The sequence below is a fragment of the Petromyzon marinus genome, chromosome 66, assembly GCF_048934315.1.
Source record: "Petromyzon marinus isolate PM22_M1 ecotype Great Lakes invasive population chromosome 66, UKy_Petmar_22M1.pri1.0, whole genome shotgun sequence".
Classification (NCBI taxonomy): domain Eukaryota; kingdom Metazoa; phylum Chordata; class Hyperoartia; order Petromyzontiformes; family Petromyzontidae; genus Petromyzon; species Petromyzon marinus.
This window is the reverse complement of record NC_133732.1, coordinates 5,436,193-5,461,659: the sequence shown is the minus strand read 5'-3', so window position 1 is coordinate 5,461,659 and position 25,467 is coordinate 5,436,193. Positions and strand designations below refer to the sequence as shown.

General features: G+C 48.6%; 2 protein-coding genes across 3 annotated transcripts in view; both read left to right on the top strand.

The window, feature by feature from the left end:
- The window catches only part of LOC116938267 (uncharacterized), a 41,459-nt gene extending 31,902 nt beyond the window's left edge, over positions 1 to 9,557 (top strand). The window contains exon 9 of the mRNA XM_076054539.1: positions 9,552 to 9,557. Within this exon, the coding sequence (XP_075910654.1) occupies positions 9,552 to 9,557 (6 nt within the window). The remainder of the gene's footprint in view (positions 1 to 9,551) is intronic.
- SMPX (small muscle protein X-linked) overlaps positions 9,393 to 25,467 on the top strand; it is an 88,411-nt gene continuing 72,336 nt past the window's right edge. The window contains exon 1 of one of the 2 annotated variants that reach the window (XM_076054455.1): positions 9,393 to 9,580. The gene's annotated coding sequence lies outside the window, so the exon portion shown is untranslated. The remainder of the gene's footprint in view (positions 9,581 to 25,467) is intronic. The other variant, XM_076054453.1, reaches the window with a different exon arrangement.

The following is a 25,467-nucleotide window of genomic DNA, read 5'->3' as shown; positions in this document are numbered from 1 at the left end:
CGTGGGCTAGAGGACACAACCACGCCAACTTCTATACATAACCTGCTTGTTTAAATATTGACAAATATAAATACGACCACTGTCATCTCACTGGGGAGAGGTGATGGGGGTGATGGTGGTGGGGGGGGTGATGGGGTGGGGGTGATGGTGGGGGTGATGGTTCATGAATTGAAGGGGGGAGACAGAGATCATTGCGTCCGCGGAGAGATGTGACCGGCAAAGACAAAGATCCCCCGTGTAGCCTCTAGCAGGCTGTAGAGGCAAGTGCTGTTAGTAGCGAGTAGCAGCAGCTACCTATGAACACACAAAGACAAAGGTCCCCCGTGTAGCTTCTAGCAGGCTGTAGGGGCAAGTGCTGTTAGTAGCGAGTAGCAGCAGCTGCCTATGAACACACAAAGACAAAGGTCCCCCGTGTAGCCTCTAACAGAATGTAGGGGCAAGTGCTGTTAGTAGTGAGTAGCAGCAGCTGCCTATGAACACACAAAGACAAAGGTCCCCCGTGTAGCCTCTAGCAGGGCTGTAGGGGCAAGTGCTGTTAGTAGCGAGTAGCAGCAGCTACCTATGAACACACAAAGACAAAGATCCCCCGTGTAGCCTCTCACAGACTGTAGGGGCAAGTGCTGTTAGTAGCGAGTAGCAGCAGCTGCCTATGGCCTTGGTACACGAGGGGGTGTCCAGCAGCACCACGCCCGGCCGCCTTTGTCTCCCCCAGTGTTAGCGATGTTTGCTAAAGCTACACCAGGTAACTCATTTGAGGCTGAGTCGACCTAGGGGAGGCCCAGGTTTATCGGTTCAGGTGGTGGTGTTGGTGGCCCTGAGCGGGAATCGAACCCGGGTCACCCGAGTTCAGAGCGCGGCAGCGTGGCGCTAACCACTACACCCACCGCTCCTCACATCACCACCACCACCACCACACACACAGACACACACAGACACACACACACAGACACACACACAGACACACACACACATCGTGGGGGTGGTTGCCTTGGCAGCGGCTCCAACACACACACAAATAACAACAACAGCAGCGGCAGTGCTGTCATGGATACAACTCGGGTACGGCTCGGGTACGGCTCGGGTATGGCTCGGGTACGGCTCGAGTACGGCTCGCGACTGGGTGGTGGGATGGGTGAGTGCTTGGGTGGGTGAATGAGTTGGTGAGTGGGTGAGTGGGTTGGTGAGCGGGTGGGTGGGTGAGTTGGTGAGTGGGTGGGTGAGTTGGTGAGTGGGTGGGTGAGTTTGTGAGTGGGTGGGTGAGTTGGTGAGTGGGTGGGTGAATGGGTTGGTGAGTGGGTGAATGGGTTGGTGAGTGGGTGAGTGGGTGAGTGGGTGGGTGAGTTGGTGAGTGGGTGGGTGAATGGGTTGGTGAGTGGGTGAGTGGGTGGGTGAGTGGGTGAGTGGGTGGGTGAGTTGGTGAGTGGGTGAGTGAGTGGGTGAGTGAGTGGGTGAGTGGGTGAGTGGGTGGGTGAGTTGGTGAGTGGGTGGGTGAGTGGGTGAGTGGGTGGGTGAGTTGGTGAGTGGGTGAGTGGGTGGGTGAGTTGGTGAGTGGGTGGGTGAATGGGTTGGTGAGTGGGTGAGTGGGTGGGTGGGTCAGTGCGTGTGTGAGTGAGTGGGTGACTAGTTTAGTGAGTGGGTGACTAGGTGAGTGAGTGGGTGACTATGTGAGTGAGTGGGTGGGTGCGTGGGTTGATGAGTAGGTGTATGAGCGAGTGGGTCAGCGAGTGGGTGAGTGAGTGAGTGGGTGAGTGAGTGAGTAGGTGACTCACTGATTGAGTGACTGGGTGAGTGACTGGGTGAGTGACTGGGTGAGTGACTGGCTGAGTGACTGACTGAGTGACTGGGTGAGTGACTGAGTGACTGGGTGAGTGATTGAGTGACTGGCTGAGTGACTGACTGAGTGACTGGCTAAGTGACTGACTGAGTGACTGGGTGAGTGACTGACTAAGTGACTGAGTGAGTGACTGAGTGACTGACTGAGTGACTGACTGAGTGGGTGACTGGGTGAGTGACTGAGTGACTGAGTGAGTGACTGAGTGACTGGCTGAGTGACTGACTGAGTGACTGGGTGAGTGACTGAGTGACTGGGTGAGTGACTGGCTGAGTGACTGAGTGACTGGGTGAGTGACTGAGTGACTGGCTGAGTGACTGACTGAGTGGGTGACTGAGTGAGTGACTGAGTGACTGGGTGAGTGACTGGCTGAGTGACTGACTGAGTGACTGGGTGAGTTATTGAGTGACTGACTGAGTGACTGGGTGAGTGACTGAGTGACTGGGTGAGTGACTGAGTGACTGGCTGAGTGACTGACTGAGTGACTGACTGAGTGAGTGACTGAGTGACTCGCTGAGTGACTGGCTGAGTGACTGACTGAGTGAGTGACTGGGTGAGTGACTGAGTGGGTGACTGAGTGAGTGACTGAGTGACTGGGTGAGTGACTGAGTGACTGACTGAGTGGGTGAGTGAGTGAGCGAGTGGCCCAGCGCTAATCAGACTTGGCGCGTCTCTCCGCCGCGCATTGCATCGGAGTTACAGCAGCTCCGAATGTCCTGCCAATCTCTATCTGCTGCTGCCCTACCGCGGCCACGTGCTCTGTGAGAGAACACTGCGACTCGCCCCAGAAGTGAGAGAGAGGGGGGGCGGGGAGATTGGGAGTTTGTTTGAAGCTTTCCGCTCTCTCCCCTCTCTCTCCCCTCTCTCTCTCTCCTCTCTCTCTCTCCTCTCTCTCCATCTCTCTCTCTCTACCCCCCCTCTCTCTCTCCTCTCTCTCTCCCCTCTCTATCTCTCTCCCCTCCCTCTCTCTACCCTCTCTCTCTCCCCCCTCTCTCTCTCCCCTCTCTATCTCTCTCCCCTCCCTCTCTCTACCCTCTCTCTCGCCCCCCTCTCTCTCTCCCCTCTCTATCTCTACCCCCCCTCTCTCTCTCCCCTCTCTCTCTCTCCCCTCTCTCTCTTCCCTCTCTCTCTCTCCGCGTGCCTCTATAAGGACAAGACGAGAGCCCCGCTCACACTCAGAATAGCATAGCGAGAGTGTGTGTGTGTCTGTGTGTGTGTCTGTGTGTGTGTCTGTGTATCTGTGTGTGTCTGTGTGTGTGTCTGTGTGTGTGTGTCTGCTTTATTGACCTGGTCAAGGCCTATGATACCATCAGTAGGCCTGGGCTCTGGGTCGTTCTTCGTGCTTTTGGAGTCCCTGACCCTCTGCTCACGATCATTAAGGACCTTCATGATGGTGAGCGGGCCCGGGTAAAACAACGTGGCCGGGAGTCAGAGCCATTCCCTGTACACCTTGGGGTGCGACAGGGATGTCCTCTGGCTCCCACATTATTTAACATCTATTTTGACCACGTAGTTCGTGAAGCCTTCAATAGCTGTACCGGGGGAATCTCCATATGGTACAGATATAATGGGAGGCTGATCGATGCCCGGGTGCGGTCAAGGGATGGCTCCCTATTGCTCAACCACGTTATGTATGCTGATGATTTAGTAATAGCTGCTCATTCAGAGGAGGAGTTGGAGACGCTGCTGCTGAGACTGGAGCGTGCCACTAAGAGTTGGGGCCTTACCATCAGCCCCACCAAAACTAAGCACCTGCCTGGGTATTTTGTACCATCGGACACTACACCCCCACAACTCCCAATCGGTGATGGGGCAGTTGTGGAGAGAGTGGAGAGTTTCCCATACCTGGGCAGTGTGCTTATGACCGGCTCCAGTTTAACAGCAGAGGTCTCACTCCGAATCAGTCGAGCGGCAATATCTTTTCATCGGTTGCGTAGCGCTGTGTGGAAGCTACCTGGTCTGTCGCTCCGCACTAAGCTTCAGGTCTTCTCGGCCACGGTCATTCCCTCCCTTCTCTACGCTTGCGAAACGTGGACCCCTCTAATGGAACATCTTCGCCGGTTAGAAACATTTAGGCTGGCCTGCCTACGATCCATCCTGAGTTTAACCAGACTGGATTGTGTGAGGAGCTCACAAATCCTTGAAAGATCTGGGCAAGGTCCCATCGGTGAGCTCCTCCGGCGGGCAAGGCTGCGATGGCTGGGTCATGTAGCCCGCATGCCCAGCCACCGCATGCCGAAACAGCTTTTGTTCGGCCGGATCGAGGGGGCTAAGCGGGCGCGGCACGGGCTAGAGAAGAGATGGAGTGATGTGGTACAGGAGGACGTGGAGCTGAGTGGACTTGCCGATGACTGGTACCAGCGGTGTCAAGATCGGCCTCTGTGGAGGAGGCTCGTGAAGGACGCTGCTGGGCAGTTGGAGGTAGTCGCCCTCCAACAACAACGGAAGGCAGAGGAACGACGCTCACAACAACGAGCGGAGCGCCGGGTGGCTAAAGCACAGCAGATTGCCACAGTAGGGGGCACAGGTGGTGCATCAGCCAGTCATCTCAGTCAGTCGACCCGTGGCACCTGGGTCTGCCCCGTGACCTCCTGTCAGCAGGCGTTCGACACTTCACGTGGCCTCAGGGTGCACATAGCCTGGCACAAGCGTCGTGGTGACGTCACTGCCACTTAGTGGTGAATGGCGGTTGTTGTTGTTGTGTGTGTGTGTCTGTGTGTTTGTGTCTGTGTGTGTGTCTGTGTGTCTGTGTGCGTGTCTGTCTGTGTGTCTGTGTGTATGTGTGTGTGTCTGTCTGTGTGTGTGTATGTGTGTCTGTGTGTCTGTGTGTGTCTATGTGTCTGTGTGTGTCTGTGTGTCTGTGTGTCTGTGTGTGTCTGTGTGTGTGTCTGTGTGTATGTGTGTGTCTGTGTGTCTGTGTGTGTCTGTGTATCACACACAGACTCACCTGATGACGATCGCTTGCGTAGCGATCGAAACGTCACGTGATCTATTAATAATGCTCTACCCACGTGATGACTTTACCGGCAGAACCAATCGGTGTGGATTCGACGACGAACAGCCGTCACGTGCTCCCCACGGAGCGCATGATCATCATCATCATCCCGAGCTGATGATGAAAGTGTCGTTTCAACATTCTGTGCTTCACGTCTAATATAAAATAATAAAAAAATAAAATTAAAATCAGGCTGCCTAATGAAGGCCGTGTGATTGATTGTATTTTATTTCTAGCCACGTGACGACCTTACCGAACCTACCAACGTAGTTTGGGATTCCTGCAGAGACGAAATGCCTCAAATCCAGAACGTCAAAAATCCGTGTCGCGATTCTTCGCTCCAGGACGCGACTTAGGGGGTCGTCCCATAAATGACGTCAGGCGATTTTGTAGGATTTTTTTTTACCCACCCACCCCCCACCACCCACTCAAATGTGACGTCACAAAGCTCTGCCCCCTCCCCTTCCACCCCTCTCCCCTCCCCGCCGCCCCCCCAAAAAGTAAAACGCGTTTCAAATCGCTTTAAATTATTGTCGAATTTCAGTCACGTCCTTAACGTGGCGAACGCTGAGTTCGACGTTGTAGGTAGAAAGCATTGCCTAACAAGAGTCCATTCAATTAAGCAGACGCGTGTTTGTCTTTCATATTCATATGCTTAGCTCTTTCGGTAAAGTCACGTTGAAGGTTAAACAATAAAATAATACATTTTTTTTATATAATCTTAGCTCTTTCGGTAAAGTCACGTTGAAGGTTAAACAATAAAATAATAATTTGTTTTATATAATCTTAGCTCTTTCGGTAAAGTCACGTTGAAGGTTAAACAATAAAATAAAAAAATATATAGTCTTAGCTCTTTCGGTAAAGTCACGTTGAAGGTTAAACAATAAAATAATAAAATATATAATATATAAATATTTTATATTAAATATATTATATATAAATATTAAATATTTGAATGTATTATATATTTATATTTTTTTATTATTTTATTGTTTCCCTTCAACGTGACTTTACCGAAAGAGCTAAGAATATGGATTACTGCAGTCACGAAAAGCTTTAAATCAAAATAAAAAAAAAATATATAAAACAATAAAAATTGTTTGTCTTAATTTATTCAAAAAGTTGCGCAATTTTGATGTGACGTCACATTCCTCAAACCCCGCCCCTCCCCTCGTCACAACTACGTCACAAATGTCTGACCCCTCCCCCACACCCCCCCTAGGTGCGTGACGTCATTCATAGACTGCCCCCATTCGCTTGGGATTAGTGGCGGCGGTGGTGGTGGTGGTGTCTGTAACGAGCTGGGCGATTGACAACGCATGGGGATACAAAGGCGGCCGGGCGTGGTTTCATTTGCAATGTCTCACCGCGTGATCGATTTTGCAGCTCGTGATGGAGCGTCGAACGCAAGGGTTGGGAGCTTCAAGGACGCGAATTTAGCTTCGGACGGGCACCCATGAAATTGTTCCCTTTGGAAGGTGACACGCGGACCTGGAGCCATTGTTAAGTTCGATGAATGAACCACTGGGCAACCTCATTTGCCGGTAACAAAATGTGATGATTGTTTTTTTTTAAACCCCCTTTTATCTGGCAACAAACCTGACGCCTTTTTATTTTATATATATAAGGAGTCGTGTTTACATTGACCACAATACCTGCGGTCGGAACGCAAACATAAAAACAACAACAAACTCTGATAATGTATGTGGCACTGTCCTTGAAGTTGATTGGTCCACACCCGAGACGGCTTTTCTTTAGAGGCCTTAAGTCTCACGTGGGTGTTGGACCAGAAGACGCCAAAAGGCGTCACACAACTCAAAGACGATGGCACCATCAGAGTATGAGAGCTCGGGGTCAAACATTTACACCACTGGAAAACCTCATTTGCCGGTAACAAAATATGATAATTGGTTTTTTACCCTTTTATCTGGCAACAAAACTGACGCCTTTTTATTTTTTATATATAAGGAGTCGTGTTTACATTGACCACAATACCTGCGGTCGAAACGCAAACAAAAAAATAACCACAACAAACTCTGATAATGTATGTGGCACTGTCCTTGAAGTTGATTGGTCCACACCCGAGACGGCTTTTCTTTAGAGGCCTTAGTCTCACGTGGGTGTTGGACCAGAAGACGCCAAAAGGCGTCACACAACTCAAAGGCAATGCACCATCAGGTATTGTGGTCAATGTAAACACGATTCTTTGTATATAAAATAAAAAGGCGTCAGTTTTGTTGCCAGATTAAAGGGTAACAAAAACCAATTATCATATTTTGTTACCGGCAAATGAAGTTCCCAATGGTGTAAATGCTTGATCCCGAGCTCTCATACTCTGATGGTGCCATCGTCTTTGAGTTGTGTGACGCCTTTTGGCGTCTTCTGGTCCAACACCCACGTGAGACTTAAGGGCTCTAAAGAAAAGCCGTCTCGGGTGTGGACCAATCAACTTCAAGGACAGTGCCACATACACTATCAGAGTTTGTTGTTGTTTTTATGTTTGCGTTCCGACCGCAGGTATTGTGGTCAATGTAAACACGACTCTTTGTAAAAAAAGGCGTCAGTTTTCTTGCCAGATAAAAGGGTAAAAAACCAATTATCATATTTTGTTACCGGCAAATGAGGTTTCCAATGGTGTAAATGCTTGACCTCGAGCTCTCATACTCTGATGGTACCATTGTCTTTGAGTTGTGTGACGCCTTTTGGCGTCTTCTGGTCCAACACCCACGTGAGACTTAAGGCCTCTAAAGAAAAGCCGTCTCGGGTGTGGACCAATCAACTTCAAGGACAGTGCCACAAACATTATCAGAGTTTGTTGTGGTTATTTTGTTTGCGTTCCGACCGCAGGTATTGTGGTCAATGTAAACATGACTCCTTGTAAAAAAAGGCGTCAGTTTTCTTGCCAGATAAAAGGGTAAAAAACCAATTATCATATTTTGTTACCGGCAAATGAGGTTTCCAATGGTGTAAATGCTTGACCCCGAGCTCTCATACTCTGATGGTGCATCGTCTTTGAGTTGTGTGACGCCTTTTGGCGTCTTCTGGTCCAACACCCACGTGAGACTTAAGGCCTCTAAAGAAAAGCCGTCTCGGGTGTGGACCAATCAACTTCAAGGACAGTGCCACATACACTATCAGAGTTTGTTGTTTGTGTTTGCGTTCCGACCGCAGGTATTGTGGTCAATGTAAACACGACTCCTTGTAAAAAAGGCGTCAGTTTTCTTGCCAGATAAAAGGGTAAAAAACCAATTATCATATTTTGTTACCAGCAAATGAGGTTTTCCAATGGTGTAAATGTTTGACCACGAGCTCTCATACTCTGATGGTGCCATCGTCTTTGAGTTGTGTGACGCCTTTTGGCGTCTTCTGGTCCAACACCCACGTGAGACTTAAGGCCTCTAAAGAAAAGCCGTCTCGGGTGTGGACCAATCAACTTCAAGGACAGTGCCACAAACATTATCAGAGTTTGTTGTGGTTATTTTGTTTGCGTTCCGACCGCAGGTATTGTGGTCAATGTAAACACGACTCTTTGTAAAAAAAGGCGTCAGTTTTCTTGCCAGATAAAAGGGTAAAAAACCAATTATCATATTTTGTTACCGGCAAATGAGGTTTCCAATGGTGTAAATGCTTGACCCCGAGCTCTCATACTCTGATGGTACCATCGTCTTTGAGTTGTGTGACGCCTTTTGGCGTCTTCTGGTCCAACACCCACGTGAGACTTAAGGCCTCTAAAGAAAAGCCGTCTCGGGTGTGGACCAATCAACTTCAAGGACAGTGCCACATACATTATCAGAGTTTGTTGTTTGTGTTTGCGTTCCGACCGCAGGTATTGTGGTCAATGTAAACACGACTCTTTGTAAAAAAAGGCGTCAGTTTTCTTGCCAGATAAAAGGGTAAAAAACCAATTATCATATTTTGTTACCGGCAAATGAGGTTTCCAATGGTGTGAATGCTTGACCTCGAGCTCTCATACTCTGATGGTGCCATCGTCTTTGAGTTGTGTGACGCCTTTTGGCGTCTTCTGGTCCAACACCCACGTGAGACTTAAGGCCTCTAAAGAAAAGCCGTCTCGGGTGTGGACCAATCAACTTCAAGGACAGTGCCACATACATTATCAGAGTTTGTTGTAAAAAAAAAAGGCGTCAGTATTGTTGCCAGATAAAAGGGTAAAAAAATTCAATGAATGAAGTTATACTAATAATGATCATAATAATAATTAACAAAAAAAAAGACCTATTCCGATAAGCGAGCCTAATTGGACTTTTCACATCGCGGGAAAAAAATATCACAGCCTTTGCGATGTGGCTAATCGCGTTGTTTCAAATCGCGATTAATCGATTATGATGTCGATTTTGATATCGATTAATCGTTCAGCGCTTCGCACGGACGCGCTGCTGTTGCTGCTGCTGCTACTGACTGCACTTGCCCCAAAAATCAGCCCGCGGTGGCGGCTACCTGGGGGACCTTTGCCTTTTTTTCGTGCCGCTGCGCGTAACGCGACACCCCATCCCACAGGGAGGTGGAGGGATAAATCGGACACTGAGCGGGCCGGTTAGTGTCACGGTGAGTGTGTGTGTGTATATACACAGCCCACACACACACACAGCCTTCACAAACACACTGCCCACACACACAGGCAGGCAGGGAGGGTGGACGCGTCTACGCAGGAGACAAACGCACCAGGAGAGCCTGTGTCGACAATCCAAGAGTGCCCCCCGTGCACAGGGATAGCAGTCGCCTTTGCAGGAGTTGGGGTGAGTGGGTGGGTGGGTGAGTGAGTGGGTGGGTGAGTGGGTGGGTGAGTGGGTGGGTGGGTGAGTGGGTGGGTGAGTGGGTGCGTGGGTGAGTGGGTGGGTGAGTGGGTGAGTGAGTGGGTGGGTGGGTGAGTGAGTGGGTGAGTGGGTGGGTGAGTGGGTGAGTGGGTGAGTGGGTGAGTGGGTGGGTGAGTGGGTGCGTGGGTGAGTGGGTGGGTGAGTGGGTGAGTGGGTGAGTGGGTGGGTGCGTGGGTGAGTGGGTGGGTGAGTGGGTGAGTGAGTGGGTGAGTGAGTGGGTCAGTGGGTGGGTGAATGAGTGGGTGAGTGGATGGGTGAATGAGTGGGTGAGTGGGTGCGTGGGTGAGTGGGTGCGTGGGTGAGTGGATGGGTGAGTGGGTGAGTGGGTGGGTGGGTGAGTGGATGGGTGGGTGAGTGGGTGGGTGAGTGGATGGGTGTGTGAGTGGGTGGGTGAATGAGTGGGTGAGTGGGTGCGTGGGTGAGTGGGTGGGTGAGTGAGTGGGTGGGTGAGTGAGTGATAGGGTGAGTGGTTGCATGGGTGAGTGAATGGGTGTGTAGGTGAGTGGATGGGTGAGTGAGTCTATGGTGCAGTGTTGAGTCTATGGGTAGTGTTGAGTCTATGGTGCAGTGTTGAGTCTATGGGTAGTGTTGAGTCTATGGTGCAGTGTTGAGTCTATGGGCAATGTTGAGTCTATGGGCAGTGTTGAGTCTATGGGCAGTGTTGAGTCTATGGATAGTATTGAGTCTATGGGCAGTGTTGAGTCTACGGGCAGTGTTGAGTCTATGGGCAGTGTTGAGTCTATGGGCAGTGTTGAGTCTATGGGCAGTGTTGAGTCTATGGGCAGTGTTGAGTCTATGGTGCAGTGTCGAGTCTATGGTGCAGTGTTGAGTCTATGGTGCAGTGTTGAGTCTATGGGCAGTGTTGAGTCTATGGGCAGTGTTGAGTCTATGGTGCAGTGTCGAGTCTATGGTGCAGTGTTGAGTCTATGGTGCAGTGTTGAGTCTATGGGGAGTGTTGAGTCTATGGGGCAGTGTTGAGTCTATGGTGCAGTGTTGAGTCTACGGGCAGTGTTGAGTCTATTGGCAGTGTTGAGGCTATGGTGCAGTGTTGAGTCTATGGTGCAGTGTTGAGTCTATGGGCAGTGTTGAGTCTATGGGCAGTGTTGAGTCTAGAGGCAGTGTTGAGTCTATGGTGCAGTGTTGAGTCTATGGTTGGCGTGTTGAGTCTATAGGCAGTGTTGAGTCTATGGGCAGTGTTGGGTCTATGGGCAGTGTTGAGTCTTTGTGCAGTGTTGAGTCTATGGGCAGTGTTGAGTCTATGGTGCAGTGTTGAGTCTATGGTGTAGTGATGAGTCTATGGTGCAGTGTTGAGTCTATGGTGCAGTGTTGAGTCTATGGTGCAGTGTTGAGTCTATGGTGCAGTGTTGGGGCTATGGTGCAGTGTTGAGTCTATCGTGCAGTGTTGAGTCTATGGTGTAGTGTTGAGTCTATGGTGCAGTGTTGAGTCTATGGTGTAGTGTTGAGTCTATGGTGCAGTGTTGAGTCTATGGGTCGTGCTGAGTATATGGGCAGTGTTGAGTCTATGGTGCAGTGTTGAGTCTATGGTGCAGTGTTGAGTCTATGGTGCAGTGTTGAGTCCATGGGCAGTGTTGAGTCTATGGTGCAGTGTTGAGTCTATAGGTCGTGTTGAGTCTATGGGCAGTGTTGAGTTTGTGGGCAGTGTTGAGTCTATGGGCAGTGTTGAGTCTATGGTGCAGTGTTGAGTCTATGGTGCAGTGTTGAGTCTATGGGCATTGTTGAGACTATGTTCAGTGTTGAGTCTATGGGCAGTGTTGAGTCTATGGGCAGTGTTAAGTCTATGGGCAGTGTTGAATCTATGGGTAGTGTTGAGTCTATGGGCAGTGTTGAGTCTATGGGCAGTGTTGAGTCTCTGGGAAATTTTGATTCTATGGTGGAGTGTTAAGTCTATGGGCAGTGTTGAGTCCATGGGCAGTGTTGAGTCTAGGGCAGTATTGAGTCTATGGTGCAGTGTTGAGTCTATCGTGCAGTGTTGAGTCTATGGACAGTGTTGAGTCTATGGTACAGTCTTGAGTCTATGGTGCAGTGTTGAATCTATGGTGCAGTGATGAGTCTATGGGCAGTGTTGAGTCTATGGCCAGTGTTGAGTCTATGGTGCAGTGTTGGGGCTATGGTGCAGTGTTGAGTCTATGGTGTAGTGTTGAGTATAGAGGCAGTGTTGAGTCTATGGGTTGTGTTGAGTCTATGGGCAGAGTTGAGTCTGTGGGCAGTGTTGAGTCTATAGTACAGTGTTGAGTCTATATGCAGTGTTGAGTCTATGGGTCGTGTTTAGTCTAAGGGCAGTGTTGAGTCTATGGGCAGTGTTGAGTCTATGGTGTAGTGTTGAGTCTATGGGCAGTGTTGCGTCTATGGGCAGTGTTGAGTCTATGGGCAGTGTTGAGTCTATCGGTAGTGTTGAGTCTATGGACAGTGTTGAGTCTGTGGGCAGTGTTGAGTCTATGGGCAGTGTTGAGTCTATGGGCAATTTTGAGTCTATGGTGGAGTGTTGAGTCTATGGGCAGTGTTGAGTCTATGAGCAGTGTTGAGTCTATGGGCAGTGTTGAGTCTATGGGCAGTTTTGAGTCTACGGTGGAGTGTTGAGTCTATGGGCAGTGTTGAGTCCATGGGCAGTGTTGAGTCTATGGTGCAGTGTTGAGTCTATGGGCAGCCTTGGGTCTATCGGCAGTATTGAGTCTATTGTGCAGTGTTGAGTCTATGGTGCAGTGTTGAGTCTATGGTGCAGGGTTGAGTCTATGGTGCAGTGTTGAGTCTATGGTGCAGTGTTGAGTCTATGGTGCAGTGTTGAGTCTATGGTGCAGTGTTGAGTCTATGGTGTAGTGTTGAGTCTATGGTGCAGTGTTGAGTCTATGGTGCAGTGTTGAGTCTATGGCGCAGTGTTGGGGCTATGGTGCAGTGTTGAGTCTATGGTGAAGTGCTGAGTCTATGGTGCAGTGTTGGGGCTATGGTGCAGTGTTGAGTCTATGGTACAGTGTTGAGTCTATGGTGTAGTGTTGAGTCTATGGTGCAGTGTTGAGTCTATGGTGTAGTGTTGAGTCTATGGTGCAGTGTTGAGTCTATGGGTTGTGCTGAGTCTATGGGCAGTGTTGAGTCTGTGGGCAGTGTTGAGTTTTTGGGCAGTGTTGAGTCTATGGTGCAGTGTTGAGTCTGTGGACAGTGTTGAGTTTTTGGGCAGTGTTGAGTCTATGGTGCAGTGTTGAGTCTATGGGCAATGTTGAGACTATGGGCATTGTTGAGTCTATGGGCAGTGTTGAGTCTATGGAGCAGTGTTGAGTCTATGGTGCAGTGTTGAGTCTATGGTGCAGTGTTGAGTCTATGGGCAGTGTTGAGTCTATGGGCAGTGTTGAATCTATGGGTAGTGTTGAGTCTATGGGTAGTGTTAGTGTGTGGGCAGTGGTGAGTCTATGGGCAGTGTTGAGTCTATGGTGCAGTGTTGAGTCTATGGTGCAGTGTTGAGTCTACGGGCAGTGTTGAGTCTTTGGGCAGTGTTGAGTCTATGTTGCACTGTTGGGGCTATGGTGCAGTGTTGAGTCTATGTTGCAGTGCTGAGTCTATGGTGCAGTGTTGAGTCTATAGTGCAGTGTTGAGTCTATGGTGCAGTGTTGGGGCTATGGTGCAGTGTTGAGTCTATGGTACAGTGTTGAGTCTATGGTGTAGTGTTGAGTCTATGGTGCAGTGTTGAGTCTATGGTGTAGTGTTGAGTCTATGGTGCAGTGTTGAGTCTATGGGTTGTGCTGAGTCTATGGGCAGTGTTGAGTCTGTGGGCAGTGTTGAGTATATGGGCAGTGTTGAGTCTATGGTGCAGTGTTGAGTCTATGGTGCAGTGCTGAGTCTATGGTGCAGTGTTGAGTCTATGGGCAGTTTTGAGTCTATTGTGCAGTGTTGAGTCTATGGGTCGTGTTGAGTCTATGGGCAGTGTTGAGTCTATGGGTCCTGTTGAGTCTTTGGGCAGTGTTGAGTCTGTGGGCAGTGTTTAGTCTATGGGCAGTGTTGAGTCTATGGTGCAGTGTTGAGTCTATGGTGCAGTGTTGAGTCTATGGGCAGTGTTGAGACTATGTTCAGTGTTGAGTCTATGGGCAGAGTTGAGTCTATGGGCAGTGTTGCGTCTATGGGCAGTGTTGAATCTATGGGTAGTGTTGAGTCTATGGGCAGTGTTGAGTCTGTGGGCAGTGTTGAGTCTATGGGCAGTGTTGAGTCTATGGGCAATTTTGATTCTATGGTGGAGTGTTGAGTCTATGGGCAGTGTTGAGTCCATGGGCAGTGTTGAGTCTATGGGCAGTATTGAGTCTATGGTGCAGTGTTGAGTCTATCCTGCAGTGTTGAGTCTATGGACAGTGTTGAGTCTATGGTACAGTCTTGAGTCTATGGTGCAGTGTTGAGTTTATGGGCAGTGTTGAGTCTATGGACAGTGTTGAGTCTATGGTGCAGTGTTGAGTCTATGGTGCAGTGTTGAGTCTATGGGCAGTGTTAGTCTAGGGGCAGTGTTGAGTCTATGGTGCAGTGTCGAGTCTATAGGCAGTGTCGAGTCTATGGTGCAGTGTTGAGTCTATGGTGCAGTGTTGAATCTATGGCGCAGTGTTGAGTCTATGGTGTAGTGTTGAGTCTATGGTGCAGTGTTGAGTCTATGGTGGAGTGTTGAGTCTATGGTGCAGTGTTGAGTCTATGGTGTAGTGTTGAGTCTATGGTGCAGTGTTGAATCTATGGTGCAGTGTTGAGTCTGTGGACAGTGTTGAGTTTTTGGGCAGTGTTGAGTCTATGGTGCAGTGTTGAGTCTATGGGCAATGTTGAGACTATGGGCATTGTTGAGTCTATGGGCAGTGTTGAGTCTATGGAGCAGTGTTGAGTCTATGGTGCAGTGTTGAGTCTATGGTGCAGTGTTGAGTCTATGGGCAGTGTTGAGTCTATGGGCAGTGTTGAATCTATGGGTAGTGTTGAGTCTATGGGTAGTGTTAGTGTGTGGGCAGTGGTGAGTCTATGGGCAGTGTTGAGTCTATGGTGCAGTGTTGAGTCTATGGTGCAGTGTTGAGTCTACGGGCAGTGTTGAGTCTTTGGGCAGTGTTGAGTCTATGTTGCACTGTTGGGGCTATGGTGCAGTGTTGAGTCTATGTTGCAGTGCTGAGTCTATGGTGCAGTGTTGAGTCTATAGTGCAGTGTTGAGTCTATGGTGCAGTGTTATGTCTATGGGCAGTGTTTAGACTATGGGCAGTGTTGAGTCTATGGTGCAGTGTTGAGTCTATGGTGCAGTGTTGAGTCTATGGTGCAGTGTTGAGTCTTTGGGCAATGTTGAGTCTATGGTGCAGTGTTGAGTCTATGGTGCAGTGTTGAGTCTATGGTGCAGTGTTGAGTCTATGGTGCAGTGTTGAGTCTATGGGCAGTATTGAGTCTATGGTGCCGTGCTGAGTCTATGGTGCAGTACTCATTGCTTTTTCGGTAAAGACACGTATGTATAAAATTATGTCAAAATAATAAATCACGACGTTTCGAATGCAACACAAGCGATCATCATCAGGTGCAAAACGAATAGTGAGGGAGCACATAGGGGGACATCGTGTACGTAGCACAAAGCGAACGTTAAACTGTACGGGAGGCAAACACAACGAGAAGACGAGAGACGAGAAACTCAACAAACCTCAGAAAAAATAACGAGATGCAAAAACCAGTCAGGCCAACAGCAACAGTTAGACACTGACCTGGTCAACCGCGAATTTCACAAGACTGCTAAATTTCGTGTTCGTCCTCTGGCTTGAACAAACCAGCGTAGACAAAGTGAACAAATACGAGGCACAAGGTAGCAGAGACACACACACACATGGGGAAGAACATCCAAGGAAAGATATATTGTGCAGCACAGATGGACAACCAGAGTAACACCACACCAACACACACACACACAAGGACTGGAGCGATGACGTTCAGAGACTTAAAATAAGCTGCACAGGTGGAGGGGGGTGGGAGATGGTTACAGACAATGGGAACCCACGCGCAGAGAGAGAGAGAGAGCACATGGATGAGTAAACAACCCGGATAGCAATAGGTGCTGAAATAAGTTGCAGAGGTTTAGGGAGGGGGATGGGTTTAAGACAATGAGATCCCACGCGGGGTGTGATCGACGAGTAAACATCGCGGACAACAACGGAGGAAGAAACTGAAACAGAGACTCAGACCAACGGCGAACAGAACCCAGAGCACGTTGAAGTTACGTAGAGACGCATAGGAAAGCAAGACAACACAGGGCAACACGTTCAGGACAGAATCGTTAAGGTGACCTTCCCGTAGAGGTGGATGAATACAGAGTTGTAGCTTGCGTGACTGCATACATTACTATACTATACAGCTTATATTTTTTTATTGTTTTTATTGTTTTATATATATTTTATTATTTTGTTGTTTCCCTTCAACGTGACGTTACCGAAAGAACTAAGCATATACAGCTTATTTTAAGTCTCTGAACGTCATCGCTCCAGTCCTTGTGTGTGTTGGTGTGGTGTTACTCTGGTTGTCCATCTGTGCTACCCAATATATCTTTCCTTGGATGTGCTTCCCCATGTGTGCGTGTGTCTCTGCTACCTTGTGCCTCGTATTTGTTCACTCTGGCTACGCTGGTTTGTTCAAGCCAGAGGATGAGCACGAAACTGAGCAGTCTTCTGAAATTCGTGGTTGACCAGGTCAGTGTCCAACTGTTGCGGTTGGCCTGACTGGTTTTTGCATCGCGTTATTTTTCTGAGGTTTGTTGAGTTTCTCGTCTCTCGTCCTATCGTTGTGTTTGCCTGCCGTACAGTTTAGCGTTCGCTATGTGCTACGTACACGATGTCCCCCTATGTGCTCCCTCATTATTTGTTTTGCACCTGATGATGATCGCTTGTGTTGCGTTCGAAACGTCGTGATTTATTATTTTGTCATAATTTTCTACATACGTGACTTTACCGAAAAAAACAATGAGTATAGTAATGTATGCAGTCACGAAAGCTTCAATTCTATGGTGCAGTGTTGAGTCTATGGTGCAGTGTTAAGTCTATGGTGCAGTGTTGAGTCTATGGTGCAGTGTTGAGTCTATGGTGCAGTGTTGAGTCTATGGTGCAGTGTTGAGTCTATGGACAGTGTTGAGTCTATGGTGCAGTGTTGAGTCTATGGTGGAATGTTGAGTCTATAGGCAGTGTTGAGTCTATGGGCAGTGTTGAGTCTATGGTGCAGTGTTGAGTCTATGGGCAGTGTTGAGTCTATGGTGCAGTGTTGAGTCTATGGTGCAGTGTCGAGTCTATAGGCAGTGTCGAGTCTATGGGCAGTGTTGAGTCTATGGGCAGTATTGAGTCTATGGTGCAGTGTTGAGTCTATGGTGCAGTGTTGAGTCTATGGTGTAGTGTTGAGTCTATGGTGCAGTGTTGAGTCTATGGGCAGTGTTAGTCTACGGGCAGTGTTGAGTCTATGGTGCAGTGTCGAGTCTATAGGCAGTGTCGAGTCTATGGGGAGTGTTGAGTCTATGGTGCAGTGTCGAGTCTATGGGCAGTGTTGAGTCTATGGTGCAGTGTTGAGTCTATGGGCAGTGTTGAGTCTATGGTGCAGTGTTGAGTCTATGGTGCAATGTTGAGTCTATGATGCAGTGTTGAGTCTATGGTGCAATGTTGAGTCTATGGTGCAGTGTTAAGTCTATAGCGCAGTGTTAAGTCTATGTTACAGTGTTGAGTCTATGGTGCAGTGTTAAGTCTATTGTGCAGTGTTGAGTCTATGGTGCAGTGTTGAGTCTATGGTGCAGGGTTGAGTCTATGGTGCAGTGTTGAGTCTATGGTGCAGTGTTGAGTCTATGGACAGTGTTGAGTCTATGGTGCAGTGTTGAGTCTATGGTGCAGTGTTAAGTCTATGGTGCAGTGTTGAGTCTATGGTGCAGTGTTGAGTCTATGGTGCAGTGTTGAGTCTTTGATGCAGTGTTGAGTCTATGTTGCAGTGTTGAGTCTATGGTGCAGTGTTGAGTCTATGGTGCAGTGTTGAGTCTATGCGCAGTGTTGAGTCTATGGGCAGTGTTGTGTCTATGGGCAGTGTTGAGTCTATGGGCAGTGTTGAGTCTTTGGGCAGTGTTGAGTCTATGGTGCAGTGTTGAAGCTATGGTGCAATGTTGAGTATATGGTGCAGTGTTGAGTCTATGGGCAGTGTTGTGTCTATGGTACAGTGTTGAGTCTATGGTGCAGTGTTGACTCTATGGTGCAGTGTTGAGTTTATGGTACAGTGTTGAGTCTATGGTGCAGTGTTGAGTCTATGGTGCAGTGTTGAGTCGAAGGGCAGTGTTGAGTCTATGGGCAGTGTTGAGTCTATGGTGCAGTGTTGAGTCTATGGTGCAGTGTTGAGTCGAAGGGCAGTGTTGAGTCTATGGGCAGTGTTGAGTCTATGGGCAGTGTTGAGTCTATGGTGCATTGTTGAGTCTATGGGTAGTGTTGAGTCTATGGTGCAGTGTTGAGTCTATGGTGCAGTGTTGAGTCAATGGGGCAGCGTTGAGTCTATGGGCAGTGTTGAGTCTATGGTGCAGTGTTGAGTCTGTGGACAGTGTTGAGTCTATGGTGCAGTGTTGAGTCTATGGTGGAGTGTTGAGTCTATGGTGCAGTGTTGAGTCCATGGGGGAATGTTGAGTCTATGGGCAGTGTTGAATATATGGGCAGTGTTCAGTCTATGGGCAGTGTTGTGTCTATGGTGCAGTGTTGAGTATATGGGAATTGTTGAGTCTCTAGTGCAGTGTTGAGTCTGTGGACAGTGTTGAGTCTAAGGTGCAGTGTTGAGTCTATGGTGCAGTGTTGAGTCTATGGTGCAGTGTTGAGTCTATGGTGCAGTGTTGAGTCTATGGTGTAGTGTTGAGTCTATGGTGCAGTGTTGAGTCTATGGGCAGTGTTAGTCTACGGGCAGTGTTGAGTCTATGGTGCAGTGTCGAGTCTATAGGCAGTGTCGAGTCTATGGGGAGTGTTGAGTCTATGGTGCAGTGTCGAGTCTATGGGCAGTGTTGAGTCTATGGTGCAGTGTTGAGTCTATGGGCAGTGTTGAGTCTATGGTGCAGTGTTGAGTCTATGGTGCAATGTTGAGTCTATGATGCAGTGTTGAGTCTATGGTGCAGTGTTGAGTCTATGGTGCAGTGTTAAGTCTATAGCGCAGTGTTAAGTCTATGTTACAGTGTTGAGTCTATGGTGCAGTGTTAAGTCTATTGTGCAGTGTTGAGTCTATGGTGCAGTGTTGAGTCTATGGTGCAGGGTTGAGTCTATGGTGCAGTGTTGAGTCTATGGTGCAGTGTTGAGTCTATGGACAGTGTTGAGTCTATGGTGCAGTGTTGAGTCTATGGTGCAGTGTTAAGTCTATGGTGCAGTGTTGAGTCTATGGTGCAGTGTTGAGTCTATGGTGCAGTGTTGAGTCTTTGATGCAGTGTTGAGTCTATGTTGCAGTGTTGAGTCTATGGTGCAGTGTTGAGTCTATGGTGCAGTGTTGAGTCTATGCGCAGTGTTGAGTCTATGGGCAGTGTTGTGTCTATGGGCAGTGTTGAGTCTATGGGCAGTGTTGAGTCTTTGGGCAGTGTTGAGTCTATGGTGCAGTGTTGAAGCTATGGTGCAATGTTGAGTATATGGTGCAGTGTTGAGTCTATGGGCAGTGTTGTGTCTATGGTACAGTGTTGAGTCTATGGTGCAGTGTTGACTCTATGGTGCAGTGTTGAGTTTATGGTACAGTGTTGAGTCTATGGTGCAGTGTTGAGTCTATGGTGCAGTGTTGAGTCGAAGGGCAGTGTTGAGTCTATGGGCAGTGTTGAGTCTATGGTGCAGTGTTGAGTCTATGGTGCAGTGTTGAGTCGAAGGGCAGTGTTGAGTCTATGGGCAGTGTTGAGTCTATGGGCAGTGTTGAGTCTATGGTGCATTGTTGAGTCTATGGGTAGTGTTGAGTCTATGGTGCAGTGTTGAGTCTATGGTGCAGTGTTGAGTCAATGGGGCAGCGTTGAGTCTATGGGCAGTGTTGAGTCTATGGTGCAGTGTTGAGTCTGTGGACAGTGTTGAGTCTATGGTGCAGTGTTGAGTCTATGGTGGAGTGTTGAGTCTATGGTGCAGTGTTGAGTCCATGGGGGAATGTTGAGTCTATGGGCAGTGTTGAATATATGGGCAGTGTTCAGTCTATGGGCAGTGTTGTGTCTATGGTGCAGTGTTGAGTATATGGGAATTGTTGAGTCTCTAGTGCAGTGTTGAGTCTGTGGACAGTGTTGAGTCTAAGGTGCAGTGTTGAGTCTATGGTGCAGTGTTGAGTCTATGGTGCAGTGTTGAGTCTATGGGCAGTGTTGAGTCTATGGTACAGTGTTGACTCTATGGTACAGTGTTGAGTCTATGGGTACTGTTGAGTCTATGATGCCGTGTTGAGTATATGGTGGAGTGTTGAGTGTATAGTGCATGTTGAATCTATGGTGCAGTGTTGAGTCTATGGTGCAGTGTTTAGACTATGGGGCAGTGTTGATTCTATTGTCCAGTGTTTAGTCTCTCGTGCAGTGTCGAGTCTATGGGCAGTGTTGAGTCTATGGGCAGTTTTGAGTCTATGGGCAGTGTTGAGTCTATAGTGCAGTGTTGAGTCTATGGTGCAGTGTTGAGTCTATGGTGCAGTGTTGAGTCTATGGTGCAGTGTTGAGTCTATGGGCAGTGTTGAGACAATGGTGCAGTGTTGAGTCTATGGTGCAGTGTTGAGTCTATGGTGCAGTGTTGATTCTATGGTGCAGTGTAGAGTCTATGGGCAGTGTTGAGTCTATGGGCAGTATTGAGTCTATGGTGCAGTGTTGAGTCTATGGTGCAGTGTTGAGCCTATGGTGCAGTGTTGAGTCTATGGGCAGTGTTGAGTCAATGGGCAGTGTTGAGTCTATGGGAAGTGTTGAGTCTATGGGCAGTGTTGAGTCTATGGTGCAGTGTTGAGTCGATGGGCAGTGTTGAGTCTATGGGCAGTGTTGAGTCTATGGGCAGTGTTGAGTCTATGGTGCATTGCTGAGTCTATGGGCAGTGTTGAGTCTATGGGCAGTGTTGAGTCTATGGGCAGTGTTGAGTCTATGGGTTGTGTTGAGTCTATGGTGCAGTGTTGAGTCGATGGGCAGTGTTGAGTCTATGGGCAGAGTTGAGTCGATGGTGCAGTGTTGAGTCTATGGTACAGTGTTGAGTCTGTGGTGCTGTGTTGAGTCTATGGGCAGTGTTGAGTCTATGGTGCAGTGTTGAGTCGATGGGCAGTGTTGAGTCTATGGGCGTTGTTGATTCTATGGGGAGTGTTGAGTCTATGGTGCAGTGTTGAGTCTATGGGCAGTGTTGAGTCTGTGGACAGTGTTGAGTCTATGGGCAGTGTTGAGTCTATGGGCAGTGTTGAGTCTATGGGCAGTGTTGAGTCTGTGGGCAGTGTTGAGTCTATGGTGCAGTGTTGAGTCTGTGGGCAGTGTTGAGTCTATGGGAAGTGTTGAGTCTATGGTGCAGTGTTGAGTCGATGGGCAGTGTTGAGTCTACGGGCAGTGTTGAGTCGACGGGGCAGTGTTGAGTCGATGGGCAGTGTTGAGTCGATGGGGCAGTGTTGAGTCTATGGTGCAGTGTTGAGTCTATGGTGCAGTGTTGAGTCTATGGGCAGTGTTGAGTCTATGGGCAGTGTTGAGTCTATGGGCAGTGTTGAGTCTATGGGTTGTGTTGAGTCTATGGTGCAGTGTTGAGTCTATGGTGCAGTGATGAGTCTATGATACAGTGTTGAGTCTATGGACAGAGTTTAGTCGATGGTGCAGTGTTGAGTCTATGGTACAGTGTTGAGTCTGTGGTGCAGTGTTGAGTCTATGGGCAGTGTTGAGTCTATGGTGCAGTGTTGAGTCTATGGGCAGTGTTGAGTCTATGGGCAGTGTTGTGTCTATGGGCAGTGTTGAGTCTATGGGCAGTGTTGAGTCTTTGGGCAGTGTTGAGTCTATGGTGCAGTGTTGAAGCTATGGTGCAATGTTGAGTATATGGTGCAGTGTTGAGTCTATGGGCAGTGTTGTGTCTATGGTACAGTGTTGAGTCTATGGTGCAGTGTTGACTCTATGGTGCAGTGTTGAGTTTATGGTACAGTGTTGAGTCTATGGTGCAGTGTTGAGTCTATGGGCAGTGTTGAGTCTATGGTGCAGTGTTGAGTCGAAGGGCAGTGTTGAGTCTATGGGCAGTGTTGAGTCTATGGGCAGTGTTGAGTCTATGGTGCATTGTTGAGTCTATGGGTAGTGTTGAGTCTATGGTGCAGTGTTGAGTCTATGGTGCAGTGTTGAGTCAATGGGGCAGCGTTGAGTCTATGGGCAGTGTTGAGTCTATGGTGCAGTGTTGAGTCTGTGGACAGTGTTGAGTCTATGGTGCAGTGTTGAGTCTATGGTGGAGTGTTGAGTCTATGGTGCAGTGTTGAGTCCATGGGGGAATGTTGAGTCTATGGGCAGTGTTGAATCTATGGGCAGTGTTGAGTCTATGGGCAGTGTTGTGTCTATGGTGCAGTGTTGAGTATATGGGAATTGTTGAGTCTCTAGTGCAGTGTTGAGTCTGTGGACAGTGTTGAGTCTATGGTGCAGTGTTGAGTCTATGGTGCAGTGTTGAGTCTATGGTGCAGTGTTGAGTCTATTTAGGGGTAGTGTTGAGTCTATGGGTAGTGTTGAGTCTATGGTACAGTGTTGAGTCTATGGGTAGTGTTGAGTCTATGGGTAGTGTTGAGTCTATGGACAGTGTTGCGTCTATGGTGCAGTGTTGAGTCTATGGTGCAGTGTTGAATCTATAGTGCAATGTTGAGTCTATGGTGCAGTGTTGAGTCTATGGGCAGTGTTGAGTCTATGGTACAGTGTTGACTCTATGGTACAGTGTTGAGTCTATGGGTACTGTTGAGTCTATGATGCCGTGTTGAGTATATGGTGCAGTGTTGAGTGTATGGTGCATGTTGAATCTATGGTGCAGTGTTGAGTCTATGGTGCAGTGTTTAGACTATGGGGCAGTGTTGATTCTATTGTCCAGTGTTTAGTCTCTCGTGCAGTGTCGAGTCTATGGGCAGTGTTGAGTCTATGGGCAGTGTTGAGTCTATAGTGCAGTGTTGAGTCTATGGTGCAGTGTTGAGTCTATGGTGCAGTGTTGAGTCTATGGTGCAGTGTTGAGTCTATGGGCAGTGTTGAGTCAATGGTGCAGTGTTGAGTCTATGGTGCAGTGTTGAGTCTATGGTGCAGTGTTGATTCTATGGTGCAGTGTAGAGTATATGGGCAGTGTTGAGTCTATGGGCAGTATTGAGTCTATGGTGCAGTGTTGAGTCTATGGTGCAGTGTTGAGCCTATGGTGCAGTGTTGAGTCTATGGGCAGTGTTGAGTCAGTGGGCAGTGTTGAGTCTATGGGAAGTGTTGAGTCTATGGGCAGTGTTGAGTCTATGGTGCAGTGTTGAGTCGATGGGCAGTGTTGAGTCTATGGGCAGTGTTGAGTCTATGGGCAGTGTTGAGTCTATGGTGCATTGCTGAGTCTATGGGCAGTGTTGAGTCTATGGGCAGTGTTGAGTCTATGGGCAGTGTTGAGTCTATGGGTTGTGTTGAGTCTATGGTGCAGTGTTGAGTCTATGGGCAGTGTTGAGTCTATGGGCAGAGTTGAGTCGATGGTGCAGTGTTGAGTCTATGGTACAGTGTTGAGTCTGTGGTGCAGTGTTGAGTCTATGGGCAGTGTTGAGTCTATGGTGCAGTGTTGAGTCGATGGGCAGTGTTGAGTCTATGGGCGTTGTTGATTCTATGGGGAGTGTTGAGTCTATGGTGCAGTGTTGAGTCTATGGGCAGTGTTGAGTCTGTGGACAGTGTTGAGTCTATGGGCAGTGTTGAGTCTATGGGCAGTGTTGAGTCTATGGGCAGTGTTGAGTCTGTGGGCAGTGTTGAGTCTATGGTGCAGTGTTGAGTCTGTGGGCAGTGTTGAGTCTATGGGAAGTGTTGAGTCTATGGGTTGTGTTGAGTCTATGGTGCAGTGTTGAGTCTATGGTGCAGTGATGAGTCTATGATACAGTGTTGAGTCTATGGGCAGAGTTTAGTCGATGGTGCAGTGTTGAGTCTATGGTACAGTGTTGAGTCTGTGGTGCAGTGTTGAGTCTATGGGCAGTGTTGAGTCTATGGTGCAGTGTTGAGTCGATGGGCAGTGTTGAGTCTATGGGCGTTGTTGAGTCTATTGGGAGTGTTGAGTCTATGTTGCAGTGTTGAGTCTATGGTGCAGTTTTGAGTCTACGGTGCAGTGTTGAGTCTATGGGAAGTGTTGAGTCTATGGTGCAGTGTTGAGTCGATCGGCAGTGTTGAGTCTACGGGCAGTGTTGAGTCGATGGGGCAGTGTTGAGTCTATGGGCAGTGTTGAGTCGATGGGGCAGTGTTGAGTCTATGGTGCAGTGTTGAGTCTATGGTGCAGTGTTGAGTCTATGGGCAGTGTTGAGTCTATTGGCAGTGTTGAGTCTATGGGCAGTGTTGAGTCTATGGGTTGTGTTGAGTCTATGGTGCAGTGTTGAGTCTATGGTGCAGTGATGAGTCTATGATACAGTGTTGAGTCTATGGGTCGTGCTGAGTCTATGTTGCAGTGTTTATTCTATGAGTCTATGAGTCTCTGAGTGGTAAGTCTATGGGTCTCTGTGTGATGAATCTGTGGGTCTCTCTGTGGTGAGTCTATGGGTCTCTGTGTGATGAATCTATGGGTCTCTGTGTTGCGAGTCTGTGGGTCTCTGTGTGATAAGTCTATGGGTATCTGTGTGATGAGTCTGTGGGTCTCTGTGTGGTGAGTCTATGGGTCTCTGTGTGGTGAGTCTGTGGGTCTCTGTGTGGTGAGTCTGTGGGTCTCTGTATGGTGAGTCTGTGGATCTCTATATAGTGAGAATTTGGGTCTCTGTGTGGTGAGTCTGTGGGTCTGTGTGTGGTGAGTCTGTGGGTCTCTGTGTGGTGAGTCTATGGGTCTCTGTGTGATGAGTCTGTGGGACTCTGTGTGGCGAGTCTGTGGGTCTCTGTGTGATGAGTTTATGGGTCTCTGTGTGATGAGTCTGTGGGTCTCTGTGTGTTGAGTCTATGGGTCTCTGTGTGTTGATTCTATGGGTCTCTGTGTGATGAGTCTATGGGTCTCTGTGTGGTGAGTCTGTGGGTTTCTGTGTGGTGAGTCTATGGGTCTCTATGTGATGAGTCTGTGGATCTCTGCGTGGTGAGTCTGTGGGTCTCTGTGTGTTGAGTCTGTGGGTCTCTGTGTGGTGAGTCTGTGGGTCTCTGTGTGGTGAGTCTATGGGTCTCTGTATGATGAGTCTGTGGGTCTCTGTGTGGCGAGTCTGTGGGTGTCTGTGTGTTGAGTCTGTGCGTCTCTGTGTGGTGAGTCTATGGGTCTCTGTGTGGTGAGTCTGTGGGTCTCTGTTTAGTGAGTCTGTGGGTCTCTGTATAGTGAGTCTTTGGGTATATGTGTGGTGAGTCTGTGGGTCTCTGTGTGTTGAGTCTGTGGGTCTTTGTGTGATGAGTCTATGTATCTCTGTGTGATGAATCTGTTGGTCTCTGTATGGTGAGTCTATGGGTCTCTGCGTGATGAGTCTATGGGTCTCTATGTGATTAGTCTATGGGTCTCTGTGTGGTGAGTCTATGGGTCTCTGTGTGGTAAATCTGTGGGTCTCTGTGTGGTGAGTCTATGGGTTTCTGTTTGGTGAGTCTATGGGTGTCTGCGTGGTGAGTCTGTGGGTCTCTGTGTGGTGAGTCTATGGGTCTCTGTGTGGTGAGTCTATGGGTCTCTGTGTGATGCGTCTGTGCGTCTCTGTGTGATGAATCTATGGGTCTCTGTGTTGCGAGTCTGTGGGTCTCT